Genomic DNA, 17604 nt, shown 5'->3' with positions numbered 1-17604 from the left:
CAACAGACTGTCGTTAAGCAACCTGAATTCTGCAGAACGTCTTCATTCTAACCAGGTTTGATAAAGTTTCATGCATTTTTTATAAGTACAAGGATTGACCACGGCAGTATGGGAGTTGGACCAAGTGTTTGCTCAGACGGGTGACCCTATTTACCGGCCCGGACAGTACCGATACGATTTTTCGTGTTTACACGCCCATCAAAATCATTTCAAACTGATCTGATTTGGGCGTGTGCACGAAAAAACGGGTCGGTATTATCCGGGCCGGTAATTTGTGCCCCGCTCAGAATAACACAGTGCATATGCTCTTAAGCCAACACTAGACTAAAGCGCTTTAAAGATCTATCCCCAGGAATCACGAAAAACTTGCGTTAAATTTTATTATGCCAAAACAGCTCGAACCCGTGCATGATTTGCCTTCAAGCTGACTAGGAAGCACACCTCTTGAGGAAATTCAGTCTATCACAAGTTAGAGTGTCTCATAAAATTTGCTTTTTTCCAGGATAGAAACCTGACATCTTCGAGCAATGACAGGATCGCCCGGCCACTCTATCTACCGCCCAGGGCATCATCAGCGGAGTCGCGAAGAAATGACGCTTAACAAGGATCTCGCGCAAGCTGCCTAGGAAGGTTAGGAAGTAGACTAATAGGGGTTGATTGAGACTAAATGTTGGTTGGGGCGAGGATCATTAGTTACTTTAAGTTCGTTTATACCGACAGATCCGCTAATGTAAGTTTTGCAATGCTATTACAGTTCTACCCGCTTAATACGATCACGTTTAATACGGTTTCCCGCATAATACGCCATTTTACGCTGCCCCTGCAATTTTAGGCCTGTTTTCATACATTTTTTCACGGTTAATACGACTCGCGTCCCGCTTAATACGCCATCTACTATATTAATTATTATATTAGCCACCTTGCATATCGTTCAATGTAACTATTTACCACATGTATTCGGTTGAAAAAAATGGGACTAACCATGTCGTTCTAATATTCACGTCTCCTCCTGTCCAGATACTTGTAAGTTTGTAGCCCTGACTAAGCGATCGGCTAATTGGTTCGTACGGTAAAGGACTTTAATTCATCACCTTTTCATTGTTAAAATTAATGCGATGTCACTATGACGTTTACTGTGAAATGGTTCTATGGTGGCTCATGAATTAAAGTCCTTGACCGTATACCTACCTACACTTAAGTAGATTTGATTTGTTTTAAGTTTCAATTCTTATCTTCATTCGTGTTAGTTAACGTTAGTTCAGTGATAACAAAAAAAAAAAAAAGCAATCACTGCCAGAATAAAAAGTGATCATATTAAAAGTTTACGATGATTACTAGTTTTTTTTCACGTTTTCCTGGTTAAGGCGTTTTTTTTTCTAGGTCCCCTCAAAATCGTCTTAAGCGGGTTCTACTGTATTTGGTTTCTGTATGTAAATGGGTGTCAGGAAGAGATAACCTTTAAACGATAACACCGCCTATTGTCCACCCTGCTTTTGACATCACATATAGAAAAAATACGATGAACATGAAGCTACCGTGAGACTCACTCATGTTAAATGATATTGTAACGGATAACTCACGTCTTAAATCGAGTTTAGCTCGACATGTGCTCGATGTGTGCGCGAGCAGAGCGGTGGCGTGTGTGCGCGTGTTACGGCAGCCGCCGAATCGCGTTGCTCCTATGAAGAAGGGCTACCAATTAGCCCGAAACATATCGAGCTAAACTCGATTTAAGACGCGAGTGATCTGTTACAATATCATTTAATAAAAATACGGTGTATAACAGCTACGCTATAGCAACAAATTAGTAACATAATAGTCATAGTCAAAATGCCACCAACGGTTCTTATCACGCTAACACACACGAGTAATAATTACCTCGACGTTTCGACCACATTACAGTGAAAATATAAACTGAAATATAGATGCACAGAAAAACCAGAAAATAAGACCAGCACTGGGAATCGAAGTTCGAACCCAGGTCCTCGGTATTCCGTACCGCGTGCTATACCGCTACACCACTGCTGGTCAACGGTACAGACACGAATTTCCCCTATGCACCTCATATCTCAGCTTGTTTGTTTCTTATTTAGCCACTTAAGCAGTGACGCTAGCGACATCTATACCGTAGCCCTCATCGAGAAACTTTCGGCACTCCATTGGAACCAACCGCTCACCCGGACAAGAGATGTCGTTACTAAGCAATCAAATAAATAATAAATAATAATAATTTTCAAAGTAAAAGTAAAAATTTGGAATTGAAATAAAAAATACAAAAAGATTCCAAAAACCAATCTTCACATTACAGTGGCCGTGGTCACGATTAGACACTCACTATGAGTGAAAACCACGAAAGGTTAAAATGTTATGTTATAACATAATAGTCTCCTAACACCTCTTGGCTTGGCTGTACATAAACATATCTCACATTAAGTAAATGTTAAGCTCCTGTAAATAAGATTTAAGGTTTTAGATAGGCTGTCTTTGTAAATAAATTGTGAGTGTGGAGTATATAAACTACTCAAAAGAAAACAAGGGTCATATGAGTTTCATCGATTTTTTTGCGATTTGTTTGTTTACTTAAAGGAGCGGCCACACCGCTGCTTAAAAAACGGTGACAGCACGGAATCGCAGTTACGCACCGTATGTGCACCGTTTTTATCGCATGCCCTCCACACCGCTGCTTAAAATACGCAGACGGCACGGAATCGCAGTGACGCATCGTATGCGCACCGTTTTTATCGCATGCCCTCCACACTGCTGCTCAAAATACGCAGACGGTGCGGAATCGCAGTGACGTGCCGTAAACGTCGCGACTTTTGGTGGAGAGCATGCGGTAAAGTACAATAAGCTGGAGGAAGTCTAGAAATAAGTACAAATGTTATAAAAATACTTCCGATTTTTATATTTCCTTCTTTTTAAGTGTTGCATTTAATTTATGATATTTTAACTAGTTTTACTTTTCTATCTTAACCAAAGATATTAATTGCAACGTATGTAATACTATGTAAACCGGTTAAGTGCCATAATTTATGTTTTAATTGTTTTTTGTACATATCGATTATAAATCATCATTTAGATGTTGTTGCACGAAATTATAAGAATCATACACAATTTTATATTCAAATAGTACCTACTTAGATGTAATACACTATCCTACACAGAATAATTGGTTTATGGTTTTAAGATTCAGTTATATTTAATTATAAAAAAGCAGTTTTAATAATTGACAGTGTATCGTTTAATAATCAATCCTTTTCATACAAACGGCAATAATGCCAATTAATTTTGACCAATATCCGATTTGTCATCATTCTAGGTGGTTACTGACTTAGACAGACAAAATAATAAAAATGATTTTTATTTCTTATTGGTTGTGCTGTTTGAGCTTCCTTTATACCAAATTTCAAGTTTCTGGGTCAACTGGAAGTATATACCCTGTTTTTCGGTTTACGGCAATTTGTATGGATATCTGGGGGCACGGCAGTGGCCGCGCCAAGTCGAGCAAAAATCGGCACGGCCGTACCATCCTTTACTCGAAGCACTTCAGGCCATTTTCGACCTATATTATATCCGAATATCCGATGTGAAATAAATTATCTGTGGGTGTACAGTAAGAGTAGCGCGGACCGTTAATTTCTGTGCATCAATCAGCGCTTACGCTTGCCACCGCCCGCTCCGCGCATCGCTCAGTCCCCCGCGATACCTTATTTTGTACATCGCATTAAAAATCACCGCTACACTTGAGTGCCGCGGGCTCTAATAATATTTTAACTGGTATCTTATGTATAAGTATTTAGTCACCTCTGAAAACTTTGCATATCTTTACACTTTAGTACCTTGTCATTGTATGCCTTCTGACAATTTTATACAAAAGTTCAAACATGAATTGACAGCGACAAGGTGCTAAAGTTTAAAGATATCATTGACATTGAGTGTACATCGCCTGTATGTAGAATTATGTTCAAAAAGCAAATGGCCATATTTAATTCCAATGATTAGTTAAGTAAAACGATTCCTTAAAATAATGTGCAATATTAATATTAAATTGTATTTAATAAATTGATGTAAAAATTCGAATTTAATAAATGTAATGTATTTAAGTAAATTTAGTGTATATTTCGGATCTGTTCACCTAACCAGTGGAATAAAAGAATGTTTCAAAATCTTGACTTGGCTATTAATTTAACGATTTTATCCTATTAGGGCAGAGTTTCTTAAGGTGGGGTCCACGGACCCCGTAGCATGTGTATCAGGGGTCCGCATTAGGTCAGTTTGTAAACATATTTATTAGGAAATTTCCAAAAAAAAATATGAAAGTGGTCCGTGACTGCAAAAAGTTTAAGAAACCCTGTATTAATACCTACGCTAGCTGACGCCAGGGCCATCTTTCACCCATTATAGAGGCCCTGGGCACAACATGCTGCATTCGGTAAGCCTGATTTTCAGGCAAGAGTTGAGTAGCTATCGGATATTGTTTGGTAAAGACTAGGAGTAGGGGGCCCAATCCATCGCGGGGCCCTGGGCACGTGCCCAGTGTGCCCAGTGGGAACGCCAGTTGAACAATGGTATGAGCAGCTCCAACTGCGCGCGGCATGTGCGACTTCGGTTAGCCGCCGATATCGTGGTCATGGCAAAGTCGATGGAAGACTCAGCACGATGCTCGAAGGCTTCAATCGATTCTCCCGACGGGTGGGCCTCGAAATGAACAGGGACAAGACTAAAGTCATGTTGAATATTCATAAGGTGTCTACGAGTACCCCTATTTTTAACCCCCGACGCAAAAAGAGGGGTGTTATAAGTTTGACCGCTATGTGAGTCTGTCTGTGGCACCTTAGCTCTTAAACGGGTAGACCGATTTGAATGCGGTTTTTTTTATTTGAAAGAAAATTTTCTAGCAATGGTTCTTAGATATGTTTTATCAAAATCGGTTAAGCCGTTTTTTAAATATTGAACTTTGAAGTGACAAAGTCGGGGGTTTTCAACTTTTGTTTTTAAGCTGTGGTTGAGATTAGGTTCTTGAAGTTGTTGAAACATACTTATGTATACCTAGGAAGGATATGATGATGATGATATATGTATGTACAATCACCTGCATTAATATCTGCCACAGCGGAGCGTGCATAAATATCTGACGCGTCCTACCGGCCCTAGAAATAGAGTCATCAGATATTTGTGCACGCTTTGTTGTGTTAGATATTGGTGCTGGTGACTGTACCTAATTGAATTTAGTACACACCCCTGTTTCACCGCCCATTGATTAAATTTATCTGACGGATAAATGTGATGCCGTCTCTGTTTGCTTTGTTCGAATAGACGGAGACGGCATCACATTTATCCGTCAAATAAAATTAGTCAATGGGTGGTGAAACAGCCCCTAAGAGTCCATATTATTTGTCTGGGTGTCTGTCTACCGTCTATCTGTCTGCGAGTCAACTTGGAGAAGAATGTTGAAAGCTGTTACAAAAACATGATAGTTACTTAATATAAGTACCTACCTATGTACTTACTAGAGTTTACCCGCAGCTTCGCACGTATAAACTATTCAAACTGGAAGCTTTAGAACTTAGGGATCTCTAAAAAAACGAGCCTACCAATTCCTAAAAGGGTCGCAACGCACCTGTGATTCCCCTCGTGTTGCGGGTATGGGCGACGGGATCGCTCTCCATCAGGTGACCCGTCTGCTTGTTTGCCCCCACTTATATAAAAAAGTTACAATTAAAATTCCGGGAATTCCCAAAATTTATATCGTGGTCTTCATTGAGGTTGTGTTAAGAACAACTGTCCAAAATTTCAAGACTCTAAACCCAGCGGTAGCATTTTCAAGATTTTATCCCTATCCCGTGGGAATATCGGGATAAAAAGAAGCCCATATGTTATTCCAGATGCCCAGCTATCTACGTATCAAATTTCATCTAAATCATCCAGCCGTTTTAGCGTGAAGGACTATCAAACATACACACACACATACAAACTTTCGCATTTATAATATAAGTAGGAAAGGTAGGGTAGGATACGGAGTACTAAGCAACGGATAAATATAATCATATAGATACTTAAATACATATTAAACACCCAAGACCCGAGAACAAACTTTCGTATTTTTCATACAAATATCTGCCCCGACACGGGAATCGAACCCGGGACCTCAAGCTTCGTAGTCAGGTTCTCTAACCACTAGGCACATAGGACCATTCGAGTAGCTGCAACGCAGTAACTGACCAGCCGAACTTGAACTATGTGGCGTAATGTACAGTCACCAGCATGAATATATGCCACAGCGGAGCGTGCAAAAATATCTGACACGTCCTTCCGGCCCTAGAAATAGAGTCGTATCAGATATTTATGCACGCTTGTTGTGTCAGATGTTGGTGCTGGTGACTGTACTGTCCATCAGTCGCCGCCATTAAGGGTGAGAGCACTTTGTGTACGGGTCACGCTGCGGCGGCCATGCGTGAACGCGGTGTGCGGACAGTCCTACGATAATTTATTGAATCAGCAGGGCTACTACGAAACTCGAAGCTCGTATCGTACCGTCCCTCTCGCTCTCGTATTAAATAGTATAAGTGTCAGAGGGACCGCACGACACGAACTTCGAGTTTCGTAGTAGCCTACTGGCTTTACTTTGCGGAGGTCCATATCAATGAACTAAAGTAATTTCTTTGCTCACCCGCGACCTTATGATAGCTATTAGTTTATGCAAGATATGCGTGTTCATGCAGTTTCTCCACCTCCACACTGTAAGAACACACACGAATCACACAAACCCATCTATCACCATCACCACACTACATTGACGGGTTTCGAACTCAACCAGAGCTCATCTTCAGAGCAACACAACCGTACACCATGCTACTAGATGTTAAACTAACAAACCACAACAAACTTTATAATTTGTCACTGTAACTCCCTAAGTACCCACTTATATTTTTTCTCAAATAAAACATAATATTAAAACCAACAAAATATTAATAAATTTTATTTATTGTCATATAAAACCTTGAATTTTTATTTATTACTGTTAACGCATTCACTGCCACCGACGCACATATGCGTTTTCGGAACGTTGCCCAGTGCCGCTGTCATAATTATTTATACATTTTGAACGCAAATGTGCGTTTTTGGCCCCTGTGGAAGTCAAGTGGCAGTGAATGCGTTAAGGCGTGTTTTATCCTACGATATCAAAAGAAGCTCTTACAATGGTAGGTATGGCTACGTCTATTCTGCGAGAGTTGACAATTGCTTACAATACAATACAATACAATAACTCTTTGTTGCGATTAAGTATTCCGTTTAGTCCGTTACTTTGATTATCAGAAAATATTTGGACACGTTTTTATTATGTTCATCGAACACAAATTACAAAGATGAAGCGCACCAAAGTTCGGGAGTGGGGGTCCGTGACGTCACACCGTGCTAAAAAGTCACGCGGAACTTTCACTGGCTATATCCTCATATTTTTTGTTTAATTGAGAAAAATACTAATTAGATTTTTCTATGACTAGTCTATTAACGTCTCAGAATAGCGGCTGTCACTTAACTAGCGCAGATTTTATGACGGGCATCGCACGTCACCAGATACCAGAAGCATTCGATTGTTGTCAAACATCCGGCCCGGGCGAGCGAGCGATATTGCCATTTCGATCTAGGATGGACTTCGAGTGTGTCATTTGGCTGTTTGCGTATTGGTTTCTGTTTTACATGGTTTTTTTTAATACTATTTTTAACAGGCCACATTCTAATGAGTTTTGAGAATTTAAGAAGTAAATTTGTTTTTTTCTAACTTCGTTTACTCCTTCGCAAAGTGTAGGTACTTAATAAGTTGTTGATGTAACAAGTTTGTCCATAAAGTATATCTTGTTTCTGAATTTATTTTTGTTACGTATTTCTAAGTACATGATGTAAAAACAATACAATCCTACAATATCTCATCGCATAGCCACCCTCAATTTTAAATTAAACCCCCATTCACGTCACGCCGCAGAGTGCCGTCATGACACGTCCTACGACACGACAGACGACACGACACGACTGACAGCCGGACTTCAGTTTTGATTGCCCCGGATTCTGCGCTATTGGCCTCGAGTGGACTTTATCGAATTTAGAATTTGGATGCTGGGGTTTTGCGGTGGAAATTCAAGATTGTTCATTCATTTATTTTTTATATAATAAGTTTATTTTAGGTACGTATGTATTTAATTATTCTCGTTCCTATATAATTGTACCAACTGCTTAAACATTATTTTGTTTTTTCCTCTTTCTGTTTTCATAAGCCATGTCAATTTCCTTAACGGAATTTTACTCTAATTGTTTTAAGTATGCAGTGTGCAATAAAGAGTGTTGTAATATCTATCTATATAAATAAAAATGAATCGTAAAATGTGTTGCTAAGCACAAAACTCGGGAACGGCTGGACCGATTTCGCTTATTCTTATATTGTTCTGTTCGTTATTGTCAGGAGAAGGTTTTTATGGAAGAAACTTAGAAATATACACTGGGGCGAATAGTGTTAGTAATAAATATATGTGTCTGCTAATAATGTCTAATCTCCATAAATTATTTAATGTTATAAGTTGTTTGGCCTACTTGGTTCTTAGTCGTTAATTATTGCATGAAATTAAATTTCAACTTTTATATTCACATGCTGGTGATGCCGGCGAGAGTGCTGAACATTCTACTCATTTTTATGTGTACCAACCGAACATCTCTGTAACCACTGTTCAAGTGAATAAATATTATTTCTATTTCTATTTCTTGTATTGTTACAACAGCAGATCTTTGCAACAATTTTATTTACCTATTTATTTACACCGACATAGTTTCAAACTCTTTCATCCATAAATTGTCATGTCTGCTATCAAAAATCAAGACATGCTCAAAAGGAGCTCTACCTTTGAGTGTGCTATGAATGCTTTCCCCCAGGCCATGCGGAGACGGCCACTATGCGGACGCCAAGACCACAGCACCCTCTGGCGTCACTTTGTAACTTTGAATTTGACTTTGACTTTGTGATGTTAAATGTCGGCTTTATTACAAAGCCGTTTTTGAAGATGAGAGGTGACGTTGAAGAGGGTGTTGTCTAGGATTGGAAGAAATCAGGCAGATTAAATATATACAACATTTTATAAACGGTTCTTAACAAGAACAAAGGGTGGCAAGGATTTTTTTTATTTATATAGTTTTCAGACATGATTTTCAGTTAGGATTTTAACAAGCACCTCGATCCTATGGCTTAGGTATACTAATTAGACTATAGGGAATCCGATCAACCAATCGGAGATTGTGATCGCTTGCATTCGCCAACAGTGGGGTATGGGTATAGTGACAACTATCACAACTATCAAAAGTTACTATTTTTATATGGCTATATACCTATTACTTGTTTTTATTAGCAATACACTTGGCCAATTGAATCTAAGATTTTTTTAAACAAAAAAACAAACGCAGCCCAAAAAAGTTGTTAGCGTAGAAGTGACAGAAATCAGGCCCACCTTTCATCATCCCACCCTATATAATATTTTGTCGACATTTTCATAACTCGAATAATAACAAACAAATGAGAAAGAAGGATTTATTGCATACAGATAGACATAGTAGATAGGAGACAAACATTAGCTTAGTATGAAAATAAAATGTTTCGAGAACACATTCAAAAATTTCACCTTTTATGTCATCGCTCAGAGTGATGTATATGTAAGCACACATCAGCACACATGACGAAATCATGAGGAACTGGGGCGGTTTCCAGCCCCAGCTATTATTTTTGCTTCTTTGACACACGTTAAAAATACATTATTTCTGACGGGAAAACCGTAAAAATTAATATAAAACATTGTAAAAGGTTATTTTGTCTTTGAGGTAAAAAAGAAGAAAAGCAAATGATTTATAATAGGTAACATCAGTTAGATCAGTTAAGCCCTCAAGTTTCTATGACAGGAGGGCTACAACGAAATTCGAAAATCAAAGTTCGTATCGTACCGTCTCTCTCACTCTCGTATTAAATAATATTAGCGTCAGCGGGACGGTACGATACGAACTTCGAATTTAGAATTTCGTAGTAGCCCCGCTGCGCGCTGGTTAGTTGACGCAGTACCATTAGGTCAATGAGGGCTATCGCGTATGAATTCGCCGCTAGAGGCGCTAGTGTAGCGTGAGGTCTCCGAAATGTCAAATCTCATAGTTTTTGGGTGAGCTACGCGGGTTTATTTATAATCAGAATAATTTTTGAATATTTGTATTATGCGTTACGGGGCAATGAATGTATGTGTTTTGAGACAGTTTTGTCTTTCTGAAACTTTTGTCCTACCTTTTTTTCCGAACAAAACGGGACTGTGCCACACTGTGGTTGCTCGATATTTTTAAGGTACGGTTTTAAGGTGTATTAAATATGATTTTAATCTAAACTTTGTTTTCACGCCTGTAATAACAGACTTTCAAAACCATACTTAATAACCTCACGCAACAGTGCGCCATCTAGTGAGACAAAAAACGATAGCCCTCATTGGACAACTTTGACATTTGCGACACGTTTGTGATTGGTTACATAAGTAAATGAGCCAATCACAAGCAAGACTAGTAACGTCAAACAGACCTCTTGTTACTAACGCCATCTAGCGATGATACGTGAAATACCTGTCAAGACACTTTCATTTTAAATGTGTAAAATCAAAAGAGGTGTATTTAAATCACAGCCCGTGTCTCAACTTTGTTGCTGAGGAATGATCAGGGCGATGTTTTCGTCTCAACTCTTTGAAAACTCTGTAGTCAGCCTCAACGTCTCTGTTAAACGCCACTACATGGCGCTGCTTCGACGGCCCTCGTTTTAAAACCCCTGATGGGGTAGAAGCCAGCACAGAATGCATGTAAATATGACCCTTCTCTCCGTAAAAATGTACAAAGCCATATTCCGCACTAAAAGCTGTCAAACCTCCTACTTTAGCATCACAAGGGTTCACAACAGCACTATTATTCATAAGCAAGTATGCTACTCCATCAATTATGAAAGGTACAGCGTGGTCTTCTGATGTATCATCAGAGGACATCATTTCCGGCATCCATAGCGGACGAGCCAAAATAGGTTTCTTAACTTCAAAATTCAAACCAGTTACTTTTACAGGCGTGGCGCTTCCTTTATATAAAACTTGAGGTTTATTATCCTCCCCTAAAAAGTAAATAGCGCCTTGAAAATCGAGAACGAAATCCTTAGCGTATTCTATTCCATCCACCTTAGTTTTCACAGTCCCTTTAGCGGTTATATTGTAAATTTTGTTATCTGCACCAAGCGCGTAGATTTCATCTTGATTTGATACTTTGTCTATAGCTTTAAAGTCTTCAGTTATATTTCCAAATTTATCTATATCTTGACTCTTTGGGTTGTATGTATAAATTCCATCGCTTGCTGTCATATAAATAAGAACACTGTCTACATCGAATTCACCGAATGGATAGTCAGCTACAGAGTCAGTTCCGTCTTTGATTTTTCTAGCCGTTCTATTGTTTAGTAAATAAATACCTTCGTTTTTCCCATTTTCATATAAATTGAAGTAAACAGGAGGATGTTTAGAGGGATCAGGAGTATAGAAATCAAACATGTCTAATGCTGATGGTGGCACAAAAATGTTTCTTATTTCTTTGTTGGTGGAGTATAGGTCTAACGTTTGCCCTGAAGAATAGAAGGTCTTCTTCTGGTGTAGCCCCAAAGGGTTGGTGCTAGTGTATACTTCTGTCTCCGTCTCATCGCCAAACGCGAGGGCATAGAAAAGACAAAAGCACAGTGCAATCTAAAACAGAAAATTAAAGATATTAATAATGTTGTTTAAGTATATGTACTTAAGGCCTTGGTAGCCCAGAATTGGATTTACAATTCCCGGGCTCACACCTCTGAGTTTTTCGGAACTTAGATATTACGAACTATAGCGACAAATAATTTGCTCTAATAATTAACAACCTACAACTTAACTAAGTACGTAGATAACAATAACATTAAAAAAGATAACCCCGTCCCAAAGATCTGCCTGCGGCAGTGGGGTTAACGTGACACTGGTGGCATTAACCCTTTATAGTTTTATAGTTTTATTTAGAGAACAAACAGAAATAGATGTACAATAATAGTTCTTATGTTCTACATTTTTTTAAATCACATTCATCTACCTCCTCAACCGCTCTCACTGAGAATTATATTAAAGTCTCAAAGTAATTCGACACTGACAGTGTGCGCTGCAAATCTTTCAAAGAAAGACAAAAAAAAACAAAAATGAAATAAAATTAACAATAGAAAAGTTCCAATGCCTACATTTAAGTACACTGACAACAGCGCGATAACCCGCCAATCAGTAGCCAACAATGATGTACAAAAAAAAAGATATTCAGTAAAAAAAAAACAATAAGATAGTATAGTAAAACCAAACAATATTCTGACGCTGATCTTCAACAGCGGGAGACGTCAAGCCCCCAATGAGCCAATGCTAGAGGCATGCAGGCAGGTATAGCTAGCTTCAGACCGCAAGTGCGATTCCCTTGAAAAATTAAGTAGGTACCGAAATATACTGAATCTGGCTCTCAAATGTATGCAGTAATAGGTAATTTTGTATGTAGTGGGCCAAATTGTAGGTATAGTTTTGCAGAAGTAAAAAGTTTTTCTCCTAAGCCCAGCTTTGTAAGAAAATGGCAAAGACTATCAACTGTAATAATGAGTGCAAACTTGCTTAATTATAATGATGAACGTGTCAAAATTTATAAAATTTAAAAATTATAATGGACGAAATACGTAATGGTTACCTATTTGAAATTAATAATGTGTAAAGTGCCTTTTGCACTTGCGGAATAAACGATTTGAATTCGAATTTGACATATTTTTTTTTATTTTTAAATATTAATTAGGCGAACTTTTTAATAATATACTTTATATTATAATTTTATTAAGTAAAACGAGGTGAGAAGGGACTGCGGGGAGTAGGGATAGAACTAATATTTTGTGTTTTCACTTGCTACTTAAAATTTCAGGCTCAGCTTGCTCTAAAAGTAGTTTAGTTATATTTTTAGACATATCATATCTCCTTTTATCTGGTAATTTGTTATCGTCATTTTTTTATTTATTCCCATCCCTTCTGACCCCACTGCTGCTGTAGCTGGGATTTGCCCATATTTTAGTGTTTATTGTTTAAACTACGGATGGAACTTCATTATTAAACTAAAATTCATACCACCGGAACATTTTTTATCTATAAAAATCAACTTGCTACATTATATGAAAATATTTTTATCGAGTTTTGAACTTCAATTTTGACCCTACTCACTCATGAAATATTACGTATTTGATATATGTAATTTTCTCTGAAATTTTCAACTATGTATCATTGAAATATAACTTTTTGCCTTGCTACTCCGCACTACTGTCTTTCTACTATGTCTGTGTAGCGCTATGTCTTTTCATGCAGAAAAATCAACATTTACACTCTGAGACTTGAAGAGACTCAAAATGAAATATAGAGTGACATTTTGAACGCGATTTCGTATTTTTAAGATATTTAAAAAAATCTTCCGCAACTCGATTTGCCAAACAATAAAGGTATATTATAAGAAGCAAGGTAAAAAGCTACAGTTAAAAAAAAGTATCTTCACCTACCTTCATAGCGAGCAGTCTAGAGTATACTGATTTAGTTTTCGCTATCTTATTTTTTTAAATGTAAAGTCAACCGGGTTTATCATTTAACCTGTAACCTGTAGTAATCATTTTATTACTAGGCAACATGTAAGAGCAGATGGCAGTGGCTAGTGGGTAAACGACCGGAAGAAAACTCGCTTTCAAGTAATATAATTGCATCGAAATCGGTTAATCCGTTTGAGAGCCACGAGGCCACAGACATTGGGATCAAATTTATAACACCCCTCTCTTTGCGTCGGGGTCTAGGGTTGAAAATAGGCTTGGGTGGGAGGCAAAACAAACCGACAGCAGTAATGAAAATTAATAATATTAAATACTTACTTACAATAGTTGTAACTGTTTTCCTATAATGTTATAAAAGTGATGTGTGTGTGTATGTTTGTGTCTCCTTCACGCTGGCTGGACATGTTTGTCGCTCTTAATACATAGACATTAAAAACATCTTGATCGGGTTAAGCCGATTCTACTTCGGTAGGTGTGAGGAGTTAGATAGTATAACGTTACCTAACGTAACACTAGACCATAAGGTAACGACAGACCCTAAAGTTATGTGACGTAATGTAACGCCAGACCCTAACGTAACGTCACGTAACGTAAGGTTAGAACCTAACGTAATGTAACGTCAGATCCTAACGTAACGTGACGTAAAATACCGTCAGAATCTAACGTAACGTTACTTGCCGTAATATAATGTCAGACCCAAACATAACGTAACGTCAGACCCTAATGTAACGTCACGAAACGTAACGTCAAATCATAAGGTAACGTGTTGTAATGTAACGTCAGAGTCTAACGTAACGTGACGTAGCGTTTCGTGCCGTAATATAATATCAGACCCTAACATAACATAGCGTCAGCTGGGCTACTACGAAACTCGAAACTCGAAGTTCGTATCGTACCGTCCCTCTGTGTCAGAGGGACCGCACGACACGAACTGTTGTTGGTTGTTTTATTTATTTATTAATGGATCAATGCCCCGTCCGGTCATTCATTGTACAATGCCTCATTGTCGATAACTTGCTAAAACTGCTAACTGCTTTGTTGATTCAAGAATTATTCACTCACACAGTAAATAAACATTGCTTTTTGTTACAAAAATCCGAAAGGTGATGTTGGGTCGTGTGCCGCATAATACGGAAACAGATAAATACTTAATAATAAAAACTAGGAGTAATTAAAACATCAATATCTCAAAAACGGCTGGACCGAAAATAAAACAGCTGAGAACCACCGCAACGAAACGGGCACTGACAAAATTTTTACTGCTCAGTTCATCGTCATCATTAGCCAATAACAGTCCACTGCTGGACATAGGCCTCCCCCAAGGAGCGCCATTGCACCCTGTCCTCGGCTCGATTTGCCGAGACGCGGTCTCCACTCAAGACGCGTCTCGATCTCGCGTTACTCAACAAGCTTTGCGTGTTCGTGTTTCCATACAAAGTGATTTTACGCGTCGAGATGTCCGAAAACTTACACTAACGTAATCATGTCTCTAACGGTTATCGGTTCTTCGGCAGAACTGCTCAGTTTATACAAGGTGTTTAAGTAATTAAATAACCTATAACCTAACCAACATAAAGTTGGAAAACCCTGACTTTGTCAATTCAAAGTTCAATATCTCGAAAATGGCTAAGCTGATTTTATTGAAACATGTCTAAGAACAATTGCTAGAAAAGTTGATTTCAAATAAAAAACTGCATTCAAATCGGTCCACCCGTTTATGAGCTACGGTACTACAGACAGACACACATAGCGGTCAAACTTTTAACACCCCTTTTTTGCGTCAGGGGTTAAAAACTAGAGAGCAGTTTGCTCAGAATTAAGATTAGAATCGATGACACCATGTTTGAAATCAGTTTGTGTTTTTAAATACCTTTTTTTGTGTCCAGTCTAAAAGATATGAATGCATAGAGCCGAGCCAAGCTAACTCTGCAAAGAATAATAATAATGGTAACTCTGCAAATGTAACGCAGTGTAACCACAGTGTAACGCATATTATGTACGTGATTTGACGTTAAAATACAGTGTTGCCAAATTATTCCGTTGCAGACTTAGCTTGGCCAGGCTCTACGCCCGATTGATTGTTTTAGCGAGGCTTGCATACCGTTAGATAGGTACTACACTACCTAATTTAATACTGGCCGTTTTGCTGACGTTTTGATTTTCTCCGAGGATTTTCTTTTAAAAACGGCGAAGGGCTCTCATAATTTGGCAACTTCTGACATTATTTTACAAATTACGAGTCAAGAGTTGAAAAATGTTGGAAATCAAGTGGAATTACTGACAGCAAAACAGACGAATATTTTTTATGATTTATTATTTTGAAAATAAAATACAAAAACCAGCCAAGTGCGAGTCGGACTCGCGCACGAAGGTTTTCTAGACATTAGCAAAAAAACGGCAAAAAAAATATAGTTTTTTTGTATGGGAGCCCCCCTTAAATATTTATACTTACTTTCTTACTTATTTTGCATTAATTTAGGTAATTAAGTATTTAATTTTATAGTGATTATACAACTAAAGATTCTGTACTTAAATATTTCAAGCGTGTACCTGTTGCCGTTATTAATATCAAGCAGAAAACAGACAGACAGACAGCGAGCGGAGTCTAAGTAATAGGGTTCCGTTGCAGGGCACCCTTTGGGTACGGAACCCTAAAAAAGACTGTTGGGGTGTCTAAGGTTTTCAGTTATTTAATTAACACTGTTTAATATTTGCTTTATTATAAATGGTAATCTAGTTATATACAATGAGGTAAACGAATGATTACGCCACAGGCTACATCGGTCATAACCTATAATTTGGTTATTTCCAACAAGTTTCCACCCAGCTAATTTGTGTAATGACTAAATCTAATTGTTTGTACGTGGATGATTGCCACGAATTGTGAATCATGTTTAAATTGAGCTAAACGTCTGAGTAATAGGAACTGCGTAACGTGTTACCGCTGGATAGGGTAAGTCCGGGAAAATGGGAAAGGGAAGAATAGTCTGAGGACATCTTAGTTGTCTTTTTGTTACAGGTTCTATACTCGTACAGTGTGTTACCGGCAGAAATACTTTTTTAAGGGAGGTTAGAGTAACGTACAGTCAAGGAGTTTAATTCATTGGCCACCATGGAACCATTTCACAGTAAACGTCATAGTGATATCGTATTAATTAACAAGGAAAGTCGTATTGACTTTTCCTTTGAAAAGGTTCCACTGTGGCCCATGAATTAAAATCCTTGACTGTACCTACTTCTGTAACACCATGACATTAATTTATAAACTAAAATTAAGACTTGGTTAATTATAATTGCCAGCAATGTACAGTAAAGTAAATTGACAAGCAAGTGTAAATGACAGCCGACGGATACTTTCGTTACTTGTCAATTTACTTTGATGTTCATTGCTGGCAATCAAAATTTTGTTAGAAAGTTAACAAAGTCTGAATTTTACTTCATTAACACACACGCGCGCGCACGCACGCACGCACGCACACATACATATTTAAAATAGATTGCACAGTGTTTTTTTATTATTGTTGATTTTTTTTTTACTTTCGCTCCTTTAAATTACTTTTCTTTTCTTTTAATATGTTAGTATTAGTTACGGCCACCCCTGCCAAAGGGTCCGGGCTGGCTGAAAACCAGCGCTGGAAACTAAAGCCAGCATTTGCTGAGACCGGCACCCATTGTCAAAGTGTAGACCTCTTTTGTACCTAATTATAATATGCGTATTTTGTATTTACTTGTTCATACTATGGCAATAAAGAGTTTTATTATTATTATTAATACTTTTAAATTAAACTATAAACAAGAAATACACACCTACCCACAACTCGCTCCATTAAAAACGCTTTTCTTTATTGCGCATGTCAAACCCCACCCGACCCGCATCCGGTCCAAAAGTACCGAAAATACCCGCCGCATTACCGCGCTGTATTGCCAACGATATTCGT

General features: G+C 38.1%; 1 protein-coding gene across 1 annotated transcript; it reads right to left on the bottom strand.

Moving 5' to 3' along the window:
• Nucleotides 1-10240: 10240 nt before the first annotated feature.
• On the bottom strand, nt 10241-13646 carry LOC141430764 (uncharacterized). The gene is made up of 2 exons (XM_074091623.1): nt 13625-13646; nt 10241-11780 (listed from the first exon to the last, which is right to left on the bottom strand). Exons 1-2 carry the CDS (start codon nt 13628-13630, stop codon nt 10686-10688), a joined length of 1101 nt encoding a protein of 366 aa, XP_073947724.1. The 5' UTR covers nt 13631-13646; the 3' UTR covers nt 10241-10685.
• Between the last annotated feature and the right edge of the window lie 3958 nt (nt 13647-17604).

This window comes from Choristoneura fumiferana, chromosome 9 (genome assembly GCF_025370935.1).
Source record: "Choristoneura fumiferana chromosome 9, NRCan_CFum_1, whole genome shotgun sequence".
Taxonomy (NCBI): domain Eukaryota; kingdom Metazoa; phylum Arthropoda; class Insecta; order Lepidoptera; family Tortricidae; genus Choristoneura; species Choristoneura fumiferana.
The sequence above is the reverse complement of the archived record's forward strand: the minus strand, read 5'-3'. Positions and strand labels throughout refer to the sequence as shown.